This window comes from Pogoniulus pusillus, chromosome 3 (genome assembly GCF_015220805.1).
Source record: "Pogoniulus pusillus isolate bPogPus1 chromosome 3, bPogPus1.pri, whole genome shotgun sequence".
Lineage (NCBI taxonomy): Eukaryota > Metazoa > Chordata > Aves > Piciformes > Lybiidae > Pogoniulus > Pogoniulus pusillus.
Genome location: NC_087266.1, coordinates 11342727 through 11364086, shown reverse-complemented (window position 1 = coordinate 11364086; position 21360 = coordinate 11342727). Strand labels below are relative to the sequence as shown.

The window sequence follows — 21360 nt, the reverse complement described above, 5'->3', positions numbered from 1 at the left end:
GTGGTGAGCTCCTGGGGTGCCAATACCTGAAACTGCAAGCGTTAATGAGCTACGCAAACGAGGAATATTGAGTTGCATTGCAGAGGTGGTATCTGATTAGCCTCTGTTCAGCTGGCATCCAGGTCAGCTTTCCACGGTGAAAAAGGGGGGTTTGACAACAGTGAAATAATTACAGGGCATCTGCTAAATGCATTAAAGGTACAACAGCACAGGGCTCCTCACTGTAGCTGACAGAAGTATTTCCAAATCCCAGTTGGTAACTAGAAAATACCAGCTAAAACTAAGATGCAGATCTGTGCCAGAAAATGGCAATTACCTAGTGGAACAAGTCTGAAAAGGCCATGATGGATTCTCCAGACAGAGAATGCTATAATCACCAGGACTGAACGTTTCACAAATTGGAATTAATACACAGCACTGTGTAAAAGACTAAATTAGATTATTTCCAAGGAAAGTTAGCAATGACAACATTCAGGAATAGCTGCACATCTAGGAAAGGAAAGATTTTCTAGAGGCTACTACACTTGGCCAACTTAAAGCATGTAGAAGTCATGAGTCAGGACCCCAAGCATCATGCAATTGACTGGTATTTTAAAACAGGAACAAATATTGGTTCCTTTTTATTTGCCTTCTAGCTCTTTTGGCCTTTTAAGCTTCAGAGTTCAAGCTCTGCTCTGCAACCATCATGTCCATAAAGCAGAAGTCACTAAGACTAATTTACAACATATGACTCTAGGAGATCTTCAGAACAGTATCAAATGTCTGGGATTTACAGTAAAGCTGTGAGATTTCACCACAGTGATTATAAAGGCAACACTCCCTTTAAAACCAGCCATGAGCCAAAGAAAAGTTAAACCACAAAAGCAAGTTAAGCAGCAGCTGCAGTTATCCCACCTCTTTCAACAGCTCCCTGCAAGCATTTGTGGGTTTCCAATCATATTTCCCTCATCACAGAAGGACTAAGGTGTGGGGACTGGGGGACTGGTAATCCTACAGGTCTATTCCATCCCTGGTATGCAAGGGTGTTTCCTCTGGACCAGTGCAGCCTTGTGTTTCTCTCTTCTAGAAGAGAGAAGCCTTTGCACAGTTCCTGTCAAAAGGACACCAGAATGGAAGAGCTGAGGAACAGATGTGGCCAAGACAGAGAGAAGGAGATATTAGGATACAGGAGATTCCCTTCTGACCGTGGGCAAAGCTCCGTTTCCATTGGTTTCTTTTGCAAAGCCTCATAAAGAGATGAAAGCTGGAATTTCTCACCTCACTTGCTCCTCTAACAGAAAAAAACAGGCTCTCCAAACCGTATTCTTCCATTAATCTTATGAAATTAGCTAATCCCCTACCTCAATTTCATTTATCAAGTTCCTCCATCCCAGGCAGATGGCTGGCTGTGAGCTCCCACTGAGGGAGAGGAAAAAGCAGCAAACAAGAGCAGATGCACAGGAGGGTTTGTGCTTGGGAGAAACCCATCAGTATAAGTCAACAGTGCTCAGGAGCTGCTGCCCAGACAAGCCATCTAGCAGAGATCAAGCTGGTGTCCCCAGCCAGGCAACCTGCCTTATCCTCTTCCATAGAGAGAAATGTCTGGGGCAGAAGCCATTTTGTGAAATTGCATTTTAACTGTGTTCATTCCACATCTGGGGAAGCAGATCTTGCAATGCAGTCCAAGATGTGCACAGAGATGTACTGCAGTACAGCTGCTAGAGACCTAGAAATAGCAAGTGATGAGCACAACAGGACTGCTTCCACTTCCTAAACACTTCTGTCACCCAAATCTTCCCAGGTAATAGGACTGTAAAGGTATCTTGCAGCCCATGGGGTCAACTACAAGCTGGGATATGGCACAGGAGAAGAAACCAAGCCAGTTTATACCAATCAAGAACAAGTCTTGGTAATGCCAGCAGTGAATATGTCACTGCACCCAAGCAACACAAGCAGTGGACATTCCTGTATTGAAAAATACCACAGAAAAAAGCCTGAGGTGAGGATGAAGTCTGCTGCTTGCTAATATCTCTTGTGCAGCCCCTGGTGCTGTGCAAAGCAAGGACACAAGATACTCTACAAGTGGACAACAGTCCTGCTAGCACTAATTATCACCTAAAGTATAGCCAGCAAGAACATGTAGACAGGAAACATCCCAAAAAATCTGTGCACCGTGTGAAGGGAGCTAAGAAGGAGCTGAAAATCCCTGTCTGCCCACCAGGACCCAAAAATACTTTAGGGAAAGCAAAAAAGAGACCATATACCTTAGACCAAACCTAGGTTGGGTGAAACACTCCCTGGCTATGCCAACCTCCTAACCTATCCCTGCAACGCATGCTGGAGCAGCCACCAGGAATATATGCAGGCTCAGGTCCTTGTTCAGCTGCAAGAGAGACACCACCCAAGATTTTTCACTAAGTCTGCAAACCACAATGATTCTGCTTTGCAATGCTGCCAGAACTCTGCTGCACAACACATCCTCTTGGGTGTCTTTGAACCTGTCAGGAGGGACATTTTTCCATTATCATGCAAAGAAAACAGCACACAGAGGCTGCAGGCATGCCCTCTGCATTGTGTTTTGGAGGTTAAACTGTGCTGCTTTCCCAGGAAACAGCAGTAATCACCATTCCAAGCTGGGGTGTTTCTCCCCATAGTTTGGAATAAGACTATGGATTGGCCCATGCTGCCAGCATGCAAAGCTGCACTAAAACCAGTATTAAGCTTGCTGACCAGGCACCTGGACTAGGTTTTTAAATCAGTTCCAAAGGGCTTCCCACTTAACATCAGTGCCATTTTTGGTTAGCTGCAGCAGTGCTGCAGTGCCCAGGTCTGCTCACTTCGGCAGACTCAGGAGAACAGTCTGTGGGTATTGAATCAGCATTTTCTAAGAGTAAGACAAAACCCCATAACCACCTCCTTTTCTGTGAGGGTGGATCTGCTTGGTGCCAGAGCTGTTTGTCAGCATCATGAACGACTGTGATAGAGCATGGCCTCCAGCTCAATCACCTTGCCCTTGAGTTCCTATAGCTGTTTCTTAGCATAAAGAGATTTTCACTGAGCTCTTAAAAATAGCATTTTGCTCTCAAACAATTGCACAAACCCCACACAGTGACAGACTGGTAACCAAAACATAAACGTAGCTGGAGGAAGACCAGCAACACCCAGACCAGGTCCCTCTGCCTGCCACAAGTGTCTCGCAAGCTCATCAGAACCACACTTGGAGTTGTCCCTGTCTTGACATGAAACCTCTCACTACCAGCAATAGAACAAGGGGACACAGTCTCAAGTTGTGCCAGGGTAGGTATAGGCTGGATATTAGGAAGAAGTTCTTCACAGAGAGAGTGATTTCCCATTGGAATGGGCTGCCCAGGGAGGTGGTGGAGGCACCGTCCCTGGGGGTCTTCAAGAAAAGACTGGATGAGGCACTTAGTGCCATGGTCTAGTTGATTGGTTAGGGCTGGGTGCTAGGTTGGACTGGATGATCTTGGAGGTCTCTTCCAACCTGGTTGATTCTATGATTCTAATTCATGCCTTACAAAGCTCAGAAAGAGACGGGTGAGCTGCACTACCTTTTTTCTACGCAAGTGCTGTGGCAGAGTAAGTGCACCTAACTTAAGTCAACATTTTGGGGTCAGAAAAGACCTACTGAGGCAGCCTGCAACATGAAAACCACCCACAATCACACTAGACACCACTAGCCTTCCAAATCCAGCAAAACACTATGCAGGCAGGCAGAGAGACAGGGATGAGACAGAGAAATACATGTATGACACTAAGCTGGGGGCAGATGTGGCTGGGTTGGAGGGCAGAAGGGCTCTGCAACGGGACCTTGACCGCCTGCACAGATGGGCAGAGTCCAATGGGATGGGGTTCAATGGCTCCAAGTGCAGGGTGCTGCACTTTGGCCACAACAACCCCATGCAGAGATACAGGCTGGGCTCGGGAGTGGCTGGAGAGCAGCCAGACAGAGAGGGATCTGGGGGTGCTGATTGATACCCGCCTGAACATGAGCCAGCAGTGTGCCCAGGTGGCCAAGAGAGCCAGTGGCATCCTGGCCTGCATCAGGAATGGTGTGGTCAGCAGGAGCAGGGAGGTCATTCTGCCCCTGTACTCTGCACTGGTTAGACCACACCTTGAGTATTGTGTTCAGTTCTGGGCCCCCCAGTTTAGGAGGGACATTGAGATGCTTGAGCGTGTCCAGAGAAGGGCAACAAGGCTGGTGAGAGGCCTTGAGCACAGCCCTACGAGGAGAGGCTGAGGAAGCTGGGATTGTTTAGCCTGGAGAAGAGGAGGCTCAGGGGTAACCTTATTGCTGTCTACAACTACCTGAGGGGTGGTTGTGGCCAGGAGGAGGTTGCTCTCTTCTCTCAGGTGGCCAGCACCAGAACGAGAGGACACAGCCTCAGGCTGAGCCAGGGGAGATTTAGGCTGGAGGTGAGGAGAAAGTTCTTCACTGAGAGAGTCATTGGACACTGGAATGGGCTGCCCGGGGAGGTGGTGGAGTCGCCGTCCCTGGGGCAGTTCAAGGCAAGGTTGGACGTGGCACTTGGTGCCATGGTCTAGCCTTGAGCTCTGTAGTAAAGGGTTGGACTTGATGATCTATGAGGTCTCTTCCAACCTTGGTGATACTGTGATACTGTGATATTTAGGTACAGCAAGGAAAAGGGAGCACTCAACACGTGGGCTCAGCTCCAAAGGGAGCAAACCTGCCCACTCTCAGGGATCAGCTCTCAATGAGTAAAGGCTGTGGATTACTTCTAATGTGCTTGGAATAAGCCTGTGCTCGCAGAGAGGCCCAGCATGAGGGGCCCAGGACTGTGCAAACCCCATGTGAGCTCTGCTGGCAGGACCTGAGCAGGGCATAAGGGGCATAGATGCTTTACACAGCCTTCCTGGAGATGCAAGCGTGGCCACCAGCTGGCCCATACGAGCCCACCCACGGCGGCCTGATGTCCCTACCCCGTGCCTGAGGCTGAAGCTCACAGGGTCCACATCTACTGCAGAAACCATCCCTTCCAGTAAGGGCAGGACTGGGCCCCTGCAGCAGACCCATTCCCTCTTGGCAGCCATTACCTGCTGACCCCGTACTCTGGGGGTGGCTGGTAGCGGACGAGGGCCGCCTCTGCCCGCGCAGGCTGTGGAGCGGCATAGGAGGCCTTGAGGACATCCTGTGCCGGCTGCTCGCCGTAGAAGAGCCCATGGTCCTGTGCCTTGCTGCCCGCGGCTGCCGTCTTCCCTTTGTAGGGGTACTCAGGTGGTGGGCCCCGCGGGTCTGCAGCCTTGCTGGCTGCTGGGGTTGCCTTGAAGACCTTCCCGACCCCTGGGGCTGGGGGGTGCTGCTTGGCCCCGTTCCTTTCTAGTGAGAGCTGCATGATCCTCTCGCTTAGCGAGCGGACATGGCCCTGCTTCAGCTCCTTCAGTGCCTCGTCCTTATGCGCCTGCCCGCTGTTGGCCCGGTTCACTGTCGGCCTCCCCTCCGTCCTGGACTTCTGGCCAGATGTGCCATAGAAACCTGGTGCAGCAGTGGTGGCTGGCGGGGGCTGGCCTCGGAAAAACTGAGACTGGGCCTTGGCCTCCTCGTAGGTGGGCAGCTCCTCAGTGCCATGTGGGGGCTGTGGGGCCCGGGGCTGCTTCTCCATCACAGCACCGTCCCCCTGGTGCTCCTGCCCCTGTGGTTCCTGCCGCCCCGACGGCTGGACCATTGGCGGCTCTTCGGGCACCAGGTTTTCTGCGGAAGAGAGAGTGCTGGCGGTGCTGTTGGAGGGTCCGGCGCTGCCCGTCGCCTGGTGCTGTATGGCCAACAGGTTCATGTTCTCGCTGGGGTTGCCATACCTCAGCCGCTCCTGGATCAGGCGCTGCAAGACGGTGCCGGCTGCCACCTCCTCTGCACCTCGCATCTCCGCCTCTGGGACCCTGCGGAAGCTGGATGGGTGCAAGGTGCAGAGGGCCTCCTCAGCTGGGCAGGGAGAGAGAGAAGTGGCCGTTAGCTCTGCTGTTCTAGGGGTCTGATTCCTTCCCCCCTCAGCATCCCACATCTGCGGCGTTGTGCCCACTTCAAGGGCAGTGCCCTGCCAGGGTCCCCGTGCGAGCAGAAGGCATACGGCTGGAAGTCGCCAAAGGCAACAGGGCATTGCTCCCTAGAGCCCACCCTAGAATGCTCCCACCCCACCCTAGATAACGCCTAATTCTGTTTGCAGTGACTCCCAAAAACATACACCTGTCCCCTCCCCAGCACTCCCCTTCACAATACTCCATGAGCCCCGCACCACTCTGAACCCCCTCCAAGTCCGTGGAGTGACAGGAGAAACTGAGTCTTTTCTAAAATTAGAATAGAGTATTTCAGTTGGAAGAGACCTAAATCAACCATCTAGTCCAACTGCTGCACTACTTCAGGGATGACCAAGCTCAAGCATGTAATTAGGGCACTGTTCAAATGCCTCTTAAAAACTGTCAGGCTTGAGGTATCAAGCACCTCTCTAGGAAGCATGTTCCAGTGTTTGATGTCCCCCCAGAGATGCCTTGCATAGCTTACAGGGGCAGCCTGCATGGCAAGTTACAATTTTGAAGGCCAAAGTCAGAGGTGTGACATCCCCTCCTAAGTGCACTTGTCTGCCACAACAAAATAAAAGGCAGAACACATCACAGAAAACCTGGGAACTGATACTGAAAATGAAAGGATAATGAAAGAATAATCTGTGTTCTAGCATCTTCCTGTAAAACTGCAATTTTCTTTCTGGTCAGTAACACTGCTCCTACAAGAGCCAATACTAACTGTTGTAGTTCTGCTGGGTTAGTGCAAGGAAGGTGTTAATGCTCACAGATGTAATGCTAGCATTTTGCAAAGATCACAGACAGATTAACTACACAACCCTAACGCAGTAAGAGGCAATGGCACCATTTGTGCACTGTGAATGCAGTGGAGCTTGCCTAGAGCTAAGCAGCTAAATGACAAATAACCATGGCTGGGAGGCTAGAATCCCTCCCTCCTGGAGAGTTCCTCCAGTGGTGCAAGACATTTGTCTGAGTGATGTCTGAGCCCAGAGGGATGCTCCTGTAAGACCCCAATGTGGACAAAAATGAGAAGTCAACATCTCTGGACAGAGTCCTCCCACGTCCCTAGGCAAGGAGAGAATGCCATTTTCAGTTCAGGTGTTTTTAGGTCATTCTTGGCAACTTTCTCTCCTTCTCCTTCAAATTCTCAGAGGAGTTGACCAGACAGACTTATGTTTGTGTTTTTGGTATTTGAAAGTAGTTAAAAAGCAAACTTTCTCTTGAGGTCTGGTGTTTCCCTAAGGTTTCATCAGTTAGTGCACATGCTGTGGGATAAACTTACACATAACCCTCATGCCAGAAGGGAAGAAAAGCCTTTGACTCTTCAAAGTGAGGACATGTCATTTTCACTAACATTTACAGTATCACAGTATCACAGTATCATCAGGGTTGGAAGAGACCTCATAGATCATCAAGTCCAACCCTTTACCACAGAGCTCAAGGCTAGACCATGGCACCAAGTGCCACCTCCAATCCTGCCTTGAACAGCTCCAGGGACGGCGACTCCACCACCTCCCTGGGCAGCCCATTCCAGTGTCCAATGACTCTCTCAGTGAAGAACTTTCTCCTCACCTCCAGCCTAAATCTCCCCTGGCTCAGCCTGAGGCTGTGTCCTCTCGTTCTGGTGCTGGCCACCTGAGAGAAGAGAGCAACCTCCTCCTGGCCACAACCACCCCTCAGGTAGTTGTAGACAGCAATAAGGTCACCCCTGAGCCTCCTCTTCTCCAGGCTAACCAATCCCAGCTCCCTCAGCCTCTCCTCATAGGGCTGTGCTCAAGGCCTCTCACCAGCCTCGTCGCCCTTCTCTGGACACACTCAAGCATCTCACTGTCCCTCCTAAAGTGGGGAGCCCAGAACTGAACACAGTACTCAAGGTGTGGTCTAACCAGTGCAGAGTACAGGGGCAGAATGACCTCCCTGCTCCTGCTGACCACACCATTCCTGATGCAGGCCAGGATGCCACTGGCTCTCTTGGCCACCTGGGCACACTGCTGGCTCATGTTCAGGCGGGTATCAATCAGCACCCCCAGATCCCTCTCTGTTTGGCTGCTCTCCAGCCACTCCGACCCCAGCCTGTATCTCTGCATGGGGTTGTTGTGGCCAAAGTGCAGCACCCTGCACTTGGAGCTATTGAACCCCATCCCATTGGACTCTGCCCATCTGTCCAGGTGACAAAGCCTTAATGATGATGTTTGGGCTCGAGGGAGAGAGAACGTTCCCAGGCTGTTTCACTCTATGCCTTCCCTACAGGACTCACCTCTCCTGCTTTCCTTGAGACAATGTTATCTGCCTGTCAGCATGACTTGCTGGGCTTGCAGCCTGGCCACCAGGTTTCAGAGAGGCTGCTGTTTGAGCCAGCAAGATACACACATACACCTCAGCTTAACGGGTTGCAAAACAGCCAAGTATCAAACTGTTTACTACGTCACTGCAATCAGAGCAAGCCTGGTGCTTCATTCATGTTATCACTGCACTCAGAAGACTCACCACACCTGACACTTTCACAGGCATGCAACAAAATTCTCCCCAACATACCAGAAACCTCACAGTGTAAGCTGCTAGACTACACCTGAGACAAGTCTGAGGAAAATGGATACAGCCAACGCCACACAAGGCAGATTTCCACCTTGTGCTACTCATCAATTAGCATTTTTTTATTTGGGAGAGGTATTTTAGTTGCCTACTAGTGAGGTCCAAAAGGACTGACCACAATGAGCTTTCCACAAAATGCCTGCAGTACTGCTTCATCAGCAAAAAGCTACGGACCTCAGCTGTGTAGTAACAAGCAGGCATGTCCCAAACGACAAGCAGGAAGAGTGCATCCTCCACAAACACAGGTGGCAAGCTGCAGTGGGGCATAACACTCATGTCAAAAATAACTCCCTTTGACTTTACTGAGGATGAGAATTTGTCCTTCAAGTCCACGAATATGATTTGTAACTGGCCTAAACCGATCAATTTATGCTCTGGGAAAAGAATAAAGTAAATGTGGTGAGTCTGTACAGAAGTGTAGCCACACACTTACCAGCTTTTTCTTTGGCACTGATCACTTCTGCTGTTAGAGAAGAAGCTTCATGCCTGCCAGCAAACAATTGGTGATCCTGGTAAAGAAAGCCTGTGTCTTCCAGTACTTGCACTGGGCTAGTAGGCTTGTAACAAACAGATGTGGAGCCTGTAAGAAAGAAGTGCAGGGTGTTAGTAAAGAAACTTCTTGAATGACAAAATACAAATCTAAGACTTATGACACAGTCCGAAAAATTTTCTTGAGCATATCTAAATGCCCAAGAAGCCCTGCTGAGGCCACCAAGAAAGACAGTTCTTCTGCCCTCACTACTCAAATAACATACTAGCTCTGATGAACAAGAGGCAGTCACCAAGTCGTTAGTGTTTCATGTACTGACCCAGCCTGGCCTTAAAGGTCTCCAGTACAGGTACAAAGCAAGGCTTACAGGAACTAACAGTGACAAGCTCACAAATCAAGGAATGGCCTCAGGACTTGCAGGCAACAGAGCCAGCACAAAACAGAGAGTGGTGATAAAGAAGGAAAGGAGGCCAGGTGAGGAGACAGTCACACATTCACTAGAGCTGAAGTCTGGGAAAGACTTTACCACAAAAATCTGCTCATGAATAACGGTTCAGCAATACAGAAAATTGCTGAGATGTAAAATACAGCCCATCTAGGGAAAGAGTTTATAAATCACTTTGTCCAGATGTTCTTAATATGCTAAGGAGAGGATGTAGCTGGAGGGCCATGGGAATGCGTCTGGCAGACCAACCGCACAGGAGCTGCACGCCCAAGCTACGGCACCCCACAGACATCAACAGCTGGACCAGTCCCCCAGCCCCTTTCACAATCAGTGAGCTAGAACAAGCTCTCCTGGCAAGCAACAAGGCTCATCCTAAATCTGCTCTCAGTAGTGGCTTTCTCCAGCAGAGCTTCTTTTAACCAGCTTATACAAAATGCATCACAGCAGTGTTAAATCAGGAGTGACACTGGCTTGATGCCATAGTTCAAGATGCAGGCAGACCTGAGAGGGTCCAAACAACGAAGACTGGACACTGGGAAGAAGTTTTTTTACTGTGAGGGTGGTAGAACACTGGAACAGCTTGCCCAGAGACGTGATAAAGCCTCTATCCCTGGACACATTCAAGGACAGACTTGATGGGGCTTTGAGGAACCTTATCTAGCTGGCAATGTCCCTGCTTACTGCAGGGGTGGTGAACTAAATGACTTTTAAAGACCCCTTCCAACCCAGTGCATTCCATGATGCTATGAAGATGATTAAAGGTCTGCAGAACCTGTCCTGTGAGGAAAGGCTGAAGGAGTTGTGTCTTTTTTCCCTGGAGAAAGCTGGGGGTGGACAGTGCTTCAGTACTTAAAGGGCAGCTACAAAAAGGACAGAAACTCTCTTCACAAGGAGCTACAAAGGGAAGACAAAGGGCAATGGGTACAAGTTGCAAAAAAAAAAAAGAACTTCTATTTTGGCATAAGAAAGAATTTTTTTACAGCAAAAACAATCATTCACTGGAACGACCTCCCCAGGAACAAGGCAGAGTCCCCATCAGCAGAGATTTTCCAGATGAAACTGGGCAGAATGTTAGATAATCTCATCTAGATTCCCCTTCCCACAAAATGTCAAACCAGATTATCTTTTGAAGTCCCTCCCAACCGGTTTTATGATTCTCCACTTATTTTTCTAAGCATCTCATTTTTGTAAAGAGAAGGCTCTTTCAGGTCCAAACCTTGGAAGTGGGCCATCTCCTTGCCCCAAGTACCTTGGTGGAGCAGGGACAGGAACACAGCAGAATCATTCTTCACTTACACCACCAGCTGCCCTAGGTTTTAGACTAGGGGAACAGCCACCAACCTCCAGCACTGGTCACTTCCAAGGGACTTGCTTGAATAGCAAGGTGGACAGCCTGAAGTGACATCAGTGGGATATCCATTCATCCCAGGGGGACACTGTTCCTGCAGTGGGGCAGTTCCTGCAGTGCTGTAACACCCTGCTCTGTGGGATAAACCATCAGGCACGGATGACCTGAACTTATTAATCCTGACTGCTTGGTTTGCGCTTGGCTGTGTGCTCACTGGCACATATAACACAGGGAAGCTGCTTTGCTCTCCTCCTTACATAGAGGTCATCACTAACCCCACATCCCTGCCTGGATCAGGGCAGCAAGGGGGTAGAGAGGGGCAAGGTCCAGCCTATCTTATCTAGAGACAAGAAAATACTGTTTTCTTCTGCACCCAGAGAAAGGAAATCAGCCTTTCTACAAAATGTTAATGAATTCATCACTTTACCATTCATATTATGCATGAATGTGTACGGCAGGGATCTATAATCAGAAAGCAAGAAGGAAAGATTGCTCACTTGAGTAGATTAAAGTCAAATATGTTTGTGAAAATGAGCACAGTAGACTGGGCTGGAATTTGTGCTGATGCTGACTTAAGAAACCCCTGATTTCCAAAATTACCAATCTATTCTGGTACAGAACAGCATTAAAGGCACCCTTCACTACTCCACTGTACACACAGTCCTGCCTTGGAATCAGGAATCCTCTATGAAACAAGAAAGTTTTGAGCTTGGGCTTGTTTTATGAAGAAAAAGCAGATCGAGGTGAAACAATGAAAACCTGCAGACTGAGGAACATGAACATGAGGGGCTCCAAACACTACAGGCAACCTGACCAGCCAGCAACTACCAGCTTGATCTCATGACTCAGAGTCAAAACCAAGTAGCTCCAACTCAGGCAGAAACCACTGCACTTTGCTGTGCCCATGTTGATCTAACAATGGTTTATGGTTTTGAATGATGCAATGATATTTTATATTCATTCACAGCAGGTTTCAGTAAAATGTCAGCTGTAACTGGCACAGAAGCCCAGTTCACGTGTAAAAGAGATAACAGTTCCGAAAGATCAGCGCTTGGCTTGTAGCCATGAGCCAGATCATGGGAAGTAGCACACCACCTGAAAGCTCAGTGAAGCCTCATGAGCCTTACAGTGCAAGGCGTGAGCCTTTCTTCTTTTCCCTCATCCTGTCACTGAAGCCTCCCAAAATCCAGCTCCTCTGTTTGCTATACACCCAGATCTGCTGAGGTGCAAGGTGCTGATCTAACGCTCAGGCACTTGCTCCTTTCCCAAACCACCCTACTCTACTATGGTGCTCAGCAAAAAAGGTGATTTTCATCCTTATAACTGAATCCTGGTGCCAGAGCAGCAGTGCTCAGCAAGGAACCACAGGTAAGCAACCAGCAGAGAATAATCTAGGATGGAGATTATCACCCATTGAAGGACCTGTCCACAGAGAAGGTTTTTCTATCCATATCTAGCCCAAAGATCCTAAGCCACAAACTGTAGCTGCTCCCCCATGTTTTGTCACTAATGCTGGCAAGAAGAATGAACTCTTATCACCTCTGTCAGTGCCCACAGGCATCTGCCAATTGTGCTTTGCCTTCTCCCATTCTCAAAAGCCATCTCAGTCCATTTGAACCCAGCATGCCAGGATATCGCCTAGTTCATAGACATCATCTCTCATGCCAGGATATAGCCTAGTTCATAGACATCATCTCTTCCACTGCCATATATCCAGTGTTTCTTACAGCCACCCTTGTAAGAAATGACCATACTTCTGGCTCAGTTCAGTCCTTGTTGAATTGGACAGCTGCTCCAGGCCTTCACTTCTGCATCTCTACCAACTCTCCCAACTGAAGTGACTGTCTCACACCAATTCATTTGTTTTCCTCTTTTTTCTTTGTAAGATAAACATGCATTATGCCTTACAGAAGTAGGCATATTCTCCTGGAGGGTTACTACACAGCAGTGCAATCCATTTGAAGATTCAGAGCTATTTCAATGAATCATCTGTTGAGATTAACATCAGATAGTCAGCAAGGGCCCAGAGATGGAAGAAGCAATGCTTATATGTTTCTTGTTTATGATGTGGTTTCATTATGGTTTTGAAAAGCATCTAAAGCAAAACCTCCCAGGAAGCTCATTGCTGTGACATTACAGGAAAGTCATGTTTTCAGAAGATTACCAGCATCCTCAAGAAAGAAATTGCCTCCAATTACTTTTATGGGAAGACAGCTTTCCTACAGCCAAACTGCACTACTACTCTCATCTTCAGTAAAACACCAAAAAATGCTTGTTATACTGAGATACTGCTATTTAGAGGCAACACCTGGGTGATGAGTTTCTGCATCCACCCACTGCCCCCCACCCAGGTAATGCTCTGCAGCTGCCTGCAGCCTTGCCAGTACATACAGCTCCTCCTCTGCCACGCTAAAGCCACCCAGGCAAATAAAAACACAGAACTGTCCTTCAAAAAAATTCTCTTCCAATTTGTACCCTACTGACTGAGAGGCTCCAAAGAGACTGAGGCATTTCAAAAACCATCCAAAGCAATCATCTGAAATTAAAAGGTAAGATGGCTTTACGCTTTCCTGTAAACTCTGCCATGGTTTGTAAAGAAGGTCCAAAAACGACAGGATAAAAATGACATTGTTTCCAAGCTCACATCTGTCCTTCCGCCTCATAGCCAAGCCAGAAATGAGTATAAATACCTTACTCCACATTTAAAACGTTTTTTTTTCCCTGCCCTGTCATTGCATAAATAAACCTCATGTCAACATGTAAGCAAAACAATTAAGGGAAAAAACAAAAGGGCAGTTAAAGCACTCCAGGGTCTCAGGAGCTGCCTTAAAGTCTGTGCCATAAATTCCCCAGGGTGGACCAATCAGTCCCTCTATAACAGGTTGCAGGGACTCTTTGCTGAGGCTGGACACTCCTTCATGGGCACCCAGGCCTGTGAATATTACTTCTTCTCCTAAGCATCGCTCTAATTTTGAGAGGGGGGGTCAGTGTACCCAGTGATGCAGCCACACAGCCATGCCACGCTCCAAAGGCTGGGAGGCAGATCTGAGACTCCTTCAACTCAGAAAAAAATTAACTCATATGTTCCATTTCTTTGTTGACCTACAAAAAAAGGAGACACTGCTTCCAACAGCACTGCAAGGGAACCTCTTTGTATCACTGGCAACTCTTCTCCAGCAGCCCTGGGAATCCTGTGCACCCCCAAGTCCAAAGAGCAGGGATTCAGACATGCATTAGTGATTGTTTCCCATCAGCAGCTCCCCTGTTGATGTGCACGTTTTCTAAGTCACTTCTAGGGTGGCTGACTGACTCCTACACCCTGAAATTCTGCTTGGGAACCTCAGATCCGCTGCCACATGTGTTAGTTTGAAGCCTGTATATAACTGTATATAGTGTAAATACCTGCTTGTATATTGTGCTAGCTGTAAATAAATAGCTTCATTTATATTCCCAGAGCCGACTGAGACTAGTCTGGGTGATTTCTAAAGTGGGGAGGGGACGGGTAACACCCAAACCATCACACCACAGCTCCTGAGCCCCTTGAGGACTGAACAAGCACCACCAATATTATTTTCATGGGAGAAGAGAAACATCTTGCAGAACAGAAATCCAACTCGCTTAACGCACACCAGATGTGAGCAAGTATCACCTCTTGTTTCCCACATGAAAGCTGAAGATCTACCACATCTGAGCCAGGAGATGCCTCACCCCACTGCCTGGCAGTATTCAGGCTGAGACCCTCCTCTGCAGCACCCTGCTCCAAGGAAAGAAATCCTCATCTCAGTATTAGCTCCAGGATCCACGTTGTGCTGTTCTCTTGCTCAAGAAGAGTTCCTGGAGTCTCCCAGCTCAGGTACCACTGTGTCACTCTCCAAAAAGTGCCTTGTCCAAGAAAGACCAAAGAGAAAAGATGATGTAGGCAGCCAAATCACCTATCTCCCAAAGAATCGTGCTAACACACCCAACTTGAACTGCCTACAAGGACAAACGCTTTCTGTGAAGCTTCTGCCTCATGCTTATTTTCATACTTGCTTCCCCTCAGCAAAAAACAAAGTGGATGAGAAAAAAGCTACAAGCAAAGCAAAGGCGTCTTGAAAGCGGCTCTTGAACTTGGCATGAGATCAGATGGATACTGGAAAGAGCAGAGCCAAGTCTGCTCGCCCGGGAGATCCCCCACGGATGCCCGTGCCTCCCCGCCTTCCCGATGGAAATCAGGTGTGTGGGCGTGTGGGGGCGAATGGTGCCCATCACAGCTCTTTCATCTCAGGTGGTTACAGGTTTTATAATGTTAGAATAATCTGCTGGGTTTTTTACCCCTGTCCCAGGCTCACCCCCAGAAGAGAGGCAAGATGCAGGCAAAGCATTTTCATTGCAGCTGCCAAGCAGTTACCCGCACATCAAGCTGATGAAGGAAGGGATGCACGTTCCTGAGGTGGCTGTGCTGGGCTTTGCACAAACACGTGCACTTTGAAGGTATTGCAAGATCTGAAATTGCCTCTGCAGCTGTAAAACTGAGTCTACAATACACAGCCCACCTAAATTTATTCAAAGAATTGAATCAATAATTGAAATTTCTACTTTGATCAAAGTGCCAGTGGCACAATGATGACTCGAGTCAGCATTGCTGCTCTCAGATAAAAGGCTAAGTATTACTCAGAGCTGAAAGTGGAAGAAGAAAGTCTCAGCAAGAGAGTGAAATACAAAGGCTGACTTTGAGCTTAAGACAACACTTCTGCTACAGCCATGCCACTCATCAGTACAGCAAAGAGTCTTCAGATATTTTCACTACACCATAAATTTTGGTTTCCAAGACATAAAAAACTTCCAAGATAAATATTCATCATGAAAATTCTTAGGGAAGGAACTTTTCTTTTTCCACTGGGGAAAAAATGATAATCATAAATCAGCCAGCTACAACATACAGACGAGACACTTACAAAGCAGGAGTTTAAGTTATGATTAACTGTACTTACTGCCTTTAAAAATGATCATGTTACAGAAAAGCACTGGCATGATCTGTGTCACTTGGATATTTAAGCCCTTCCATTAATTAACCAGAAGTGAAATAGGACCTAGGACTGTGGATCATTCAGTCTAGCTCCTTGTTACTTTAAGCAAGCCTACTACAAAGCTCTCTTCTTGAATCAAACAAACAGCATTGAGGAAGAGGAATTTTTTTTTTCTCATCCCATTTGGAAGAGGTTTCAGGATCCTCTTCCCCAGATACACATAAATATTCTCCTCAGTTCCCACTCAGTCACTGACATCACTCTTTATCATTCTATGCTTTTTGCCAGTGGTGTCCTTTAGGTTAAATAGCTTTCTCTCTGAGTCATTCCCACAAACTTGCAGGGCACAAAGGAGCCTGGGATAAGGACAGAACTAAAATAGTACAAAGACTGCACAGTACTCTCTAACTGAAAATGCAGGCATTGAACTCTATCATATGGATCTTCAGACTTCTAGAGGTCTTCCTCTTTTTTTTTCCTAAGCCAGGCAACAAACTGTAGGCTAAGGACCTACAGTTCTTCATTTGATCCATGTGAAGAACTGCTCATGATAACCCTACACTGAGCAGAGCCTTTGCATTATTAAGTATCGTGTCTACAGGAAAAAGAAATGAAACCTTCCCACCAGAATATATATTAAAATGATGTGCTTTCCGTTATTAAATCATTACATGCAATTTATATTCAGCCACTTTAAAAATGCAGAAATGTAATAAAGGTATTGCACACAGAAGTGCTAACAAGATAACAGCCTTTAGTTCCCGCTCTGAGATGGCTGTGCATGGATTTGGAACAGGGAAGATCATAGTAATGGCTGACAGTGTGGAGCCATCACCTCAAAACCAGCTCAGAAACAACACACGACAGGCAAGGGGACCTGTCCCAGGGGATGGGTGCATCCTCCTGCATCACTCACTCCTTCCTGCCATATACCAAGCACTTTCCAATTTCCTCAGGCAACCCAATGCTTTTAGCCCAACAGCACAGCCTCTTTGCTCCTTAAAAGCAGATGCTTGCTGCTATTTGTCCCCTGAAGGGAGGCTGTAGCCAGGTGGGGGTTGGTCTCTTCTCCTGGACAACCAGCAATAGAACAAGGGGACACAGTCTCAGGTTGTGCCAGGAGAGGCATAGGCTGGCTGTTAGGAGGAAGTTGTTCACAGAGAGAGTGATTTGCCATTGGAATGGGCTGCCCAGGGAGGTGGTGGAGTCACCATCCCTGAAGGTATTTAAAAAACGCCTGGATAAGGCACTTAGTGCCATGGTCTAATTAACTGGCTAGGGCTGGGTGATAGGTTGGCCTAGATGACCTTGGAGGTCTCTTCCAACCTGGTTTATTCTGTGATTCTATCCCAGGCAGCCAACCTGGGGAGAGTCCCCCTGAGAAGTATGTCCCCATCTCTGCATAATGCAGAAGCCTAGGCTAGATTCGTGGGGTGACCTGGGTGCCTCCTGCCTTCCAAGTACCTCGAGGAGACCTGTGTGTTGTTCCCTGACCTGATCTGCCCACAGCACACACACTGAGGAGGAAAGACTGAGTTTTTTAACTATGTCCATTGGTTTAGGTCTTTAATATACACTGATTTTCATTTTAAGGATTTTAATTCATTACTCACTAAGTTAATAAAATAATGTCATTATTTTTCCAGCCTGAGCCTTGATCACTGCAGTTACTGTTGTCTAAAGCACATTCACAGTTGTGCTAACAAATATGGTCCGTGCAGATAAGCCCAAGCATTGCTCAGTTGTTTAATCCCACACTGTTTTCTTGAGATGTGGCACTCCCCTATAGACCATCCCTACTTCTTGAGAGGTGCTGCCTCGACATGTGCTGGCCATCATTGCCTGGCTTGTGCAAGAAGAACCCCATGCAATTTCAAAATGTGGTAGAGATATAAGATAGAGAAATGATGTATGATAGAGAGAAGGCAGAGCCCAGCACCACACACAATGGGGCTAAGACCACTGAGAGCCAGAAAACACTGTAGGATATGCTGTCACACATGGGATACACCTTACTGTGAGGCAGAACTCTGCTCTCACATGCTCTGACCCTAATCTGGAGCAATTTCACCAGCTTTTACAGATTTACTCCAGATTTACACCCACAGAAGTACCCTGCCTACTGAAAAAGCCACTTAAAGGATCAAAAAAAAACACAACCAACCAAACCCAGATACACTTCCTAAATGCAACATTTCCATGCAAAAGTTGCCCTAACCATTTTTTTTATATACACAGATGTGATGTTGTTCTTGTTGTTATAATTACTCCTCTTTATCTCCTTCCATCTATTTGTACTTCTGCCCTGGGTCAAAGGCAGGCTGTTCCATGTAAAAATTCAGGACATAAATGGGAACCAGATCACATCTATCTCAAAGCTGCCAAAAAGCAATTGCTATATGAAACCAAAAATCCTCCTGGGATTTTTCCCAAATCCGCAAAATATTCCTGTGCACTGAAGTTTCCACTGGGACTATTACATTAGCAGATAGTCTCTGTGTGAAAACCAGAGTATGCAGCTATCCTCATAATGGTTTCCAGGACTAGGAGGCTGCACAAGTCACGTACTCCTACCTTAGCACCAAATAACGTTTGTACCAGATCTGACCTCTAACACAAGTTATAAACCCATCGGCGTTAAAAAGAATGGCACTGGGGACCATCAAGCTTTCATTTCCCCAAAAGGAAAGCTGCAATGGTCAGTAATAACATCTCCACATTGTCCTGAAACCTCCACATGCATCCCTAAAGTCCACCTCCCGGGCAGCTTCAAGCATATTCCTCCTTTGACTGCTGCTGGGATGCCTACAAACTCCCCTTCGGCATCTCTTCACTGGAGAAATGCAATGCTCTGTAGCAGCACTTCCTCACACAGGGGCTTCTGCAAGGAGGACCAGAGCTGTCTCCATTCAGGATGCTGATGTGTGGAGTATTTGGTCCAGGTCACCGTGCAGGACTAGAACCCTGGAAACTGCCCCTGCTCTCGTTGCCAGCGCCACAGGCACATGGAATGAAAAGTGAGAGTGGCCACTGATCCTGAGAGCAGCCATGAATCCTGCAGGCACTGAGGGCTTCGGAGCAGCAGTATCTGCCTGTTTGGGTCAAAGCTGCCCTCCTCCAGCAGCTGAGTGCTTTCCGAAAGCAAAGCTCCCTCTGCCAAATGCTGGCAGAGAGTAAAGGGGTGCAATGGACATCTGGATAGGGGACAGACATGCAGGTGATGGGCAGGCTCCCACCAGCCTCATACAGCCTGGGGAAACTGAGGGGCACAGGCTCAGCAACACGATGGGCACACGCCTTCCTACTTGACAATGTGAAACCAGCTCATGCAATCATCCGCTCAGAGCACTGCTCCAGTCGAAGCTGGCGATGAGGAAGGCAAAGCAGGATACGACCCCCCAACATGAGGCCACAGCAAGCACCCAGTGCAGCCTCAGAGAGAGTTTTACTGTGAGCTCTCCCTCACCCACTATTCCCTGCCCTGACCACTTGGCATTTCTTGAGAAGGTATTTCCAGCACCCTTTTAAGAGCTTTTCCTGGCCATTAGCAATGACTACATATACACATACATATTATATATCCATATAAATATAAGTGTATGTGTAACACATATGTTCATTTATATACTTGTAGTAATAGATGACTCTTTATAAAAGTATATCTACTTATATTTTATACATCTCTACATACATGTAAATGTACACACCCTAAATACACATCTGCATGCACACCTGGGAGCGGGACGGCCCTGACAGCTACCTGTGCACAGGAAAAATCAAGGGACTCCCCATCTTCACAGCCATACCTCCTTCAGAAAGCTTTTTTGGCTTGTTTTTATACCAAAACCCAAAGTCTGGAACCAGTAGATGCCCGGTAAGGGCCTTGCAGATGCCTCGGCAGGCAGAACTGGGTTTGCAGCGGGTGTGCAGCAGCCGGCGGCTCCGCCGCTCCCCGCTCCTGGGACACTTGCACAGCACCAGGAAAGAGAAGGGGAAAACCCAACCTCTTTCCATCGAAAGTGGAAAAAGTACACGGAGTGGCTTTCCGACACTTAAAATTATGAATCACAAAACCTGGCAGGATGATTCGAGCCAAATTCACGTTTGTCTTTTCTTTTTTTTTAACCTCCTGTTTCAATGCTCCGTTTTTACTCTGTGCAGGAGTTTATCTTTGTTCTCCCTGCAGGGGTAGGAAGGTTAAACACAAAAGTTCCCTCTCACCATCCCCCTACAACAACAACGACAGAAAACGCTCTCCCGGCGTGGGAGGCCCTTCCTGCCTCTAGCCCAGCCGCCGGCCCTGCCCGCCCCACGCACCCCGCGGCGGGACGGGACGGGATGGGAGACGCCGTCAGTCACCCCGAGGGGCCTCTCTGAAGTCTCCCTCGGATCACCGGGCTGGGCCGAGAGGTGACCGCCTGGCGCTGAGGGACCCACGGAGCTGCCGCGAGTGCTGCTGCGGAAACACGAGCGGCCGCTCCGGGTCTAGCTGGAGACGCTGCCCTTGCCGCTCGCCTCGCTCCTCCCGTGAATGCCGGAGGCAGCTCCCCCTCCACGCCTGACACATTCCTCTGCCCAAATGAACGGCAAACATCCCAACCAGACTGCTGGCTGCTCCGGCGCTCACCCCGGGCTCGCACACCCGGCTGCTTTTGCCTTTCCAAGAGGAGAAAATTCGCTGAAGTACTGGACGAGGGTTCAGAGAGCGGCGAAACATGGAGCCGCGGTGGGCGGCTCGACCCTAACGGTGCAGCGGCGCGGGGGAAGGAAAAATTCGCCCCCTGCTCCCACACCGCCAAGGTTTTCCGAGCAGCTCGGGAGGCAGCTGGATGCGCTGGCTCCAGGAGCCTGGCCAGGCCTCCCCAGGGAACTGTAGGACAGGTCCTGGCAAAGAAGCGGGGCACGGTCCAGGGGGAGCTGAGGATCGGGCTCCCGGGTTAGCGACGGGACACCTCCGCGGGGTACAGCAAGCCCTGCCAGCTCCCCACGCAGTACCCGCTTCATGCATGGGAAGGCATGAGAAGAGACAGCCCATAGTGCCGCTCCCGTATACCCCGATACACCACCCCGGTGCGCTTCTCGGTACACCAGTGGACAAAGACACAGGCTCTCCCGCGGGCGCACGCACGGACACGCACTCACACACACCGCTGTTACCTCCAGCCCCGTGCCCCGCCGTCGCCGGCAGCACCTTGGCCATCCGCACTGCTCCCGCCGCCCCCGGGCGCGCACCCGCCGCCCGCCGCGGGCAGGGGCGGGGCGGGGCCGGGCGGGGCCGGCACCACGACGGGGGCGGGGCCGAGAGAGGGGCGGGACCAGCACCGGGGGCGGAGCGGGACAGGGGCAGGGGGCGTGGCGGTGTCCGCCCCCTCGGAGTGCCGGGTGGGTCCCGAGTGTGGCGGGTTGCTGCTGCTTTCTGTCAGTGCGGTGAGGGCAGCAGGTCCTG

At 49.0% G+C, this 21360-nt stretch overlaps 1 protein-coding gene across 1 annotated transcript in view; it reads right to left on the bottom strand.

Annotated features, from left to right (window-relative positions):
• Window positions 1-21153, bottom strand: part of AMOTL1 (angiomotin like 1) — a 66882-nt gene extending 45729 nt beyond the window's left edge. Inside the window, exons 1-3 of the mRNA XM_064170168.1 lie at window positions 21072-21153; window positions 9056-9202; window positions 5053-5935 (exon numbers count right to left, since the gene is read on the bottom strand). Coding sequence (XP_064026238.1) covers window positions 5053-5935; window positions 9056-9202; window positions 21072-21114 — 1073 coding nt within the window. The 5' untranslated portion in view covers window positions 21115-21153. The remainder of the gene's footprint in view (window positions 1-5052; window positions 5936-9055; window positions 9203-21071) is intronic.
• Between the last annotated feature and the right edge of the window lie 207 nt (window positions 21154-21360).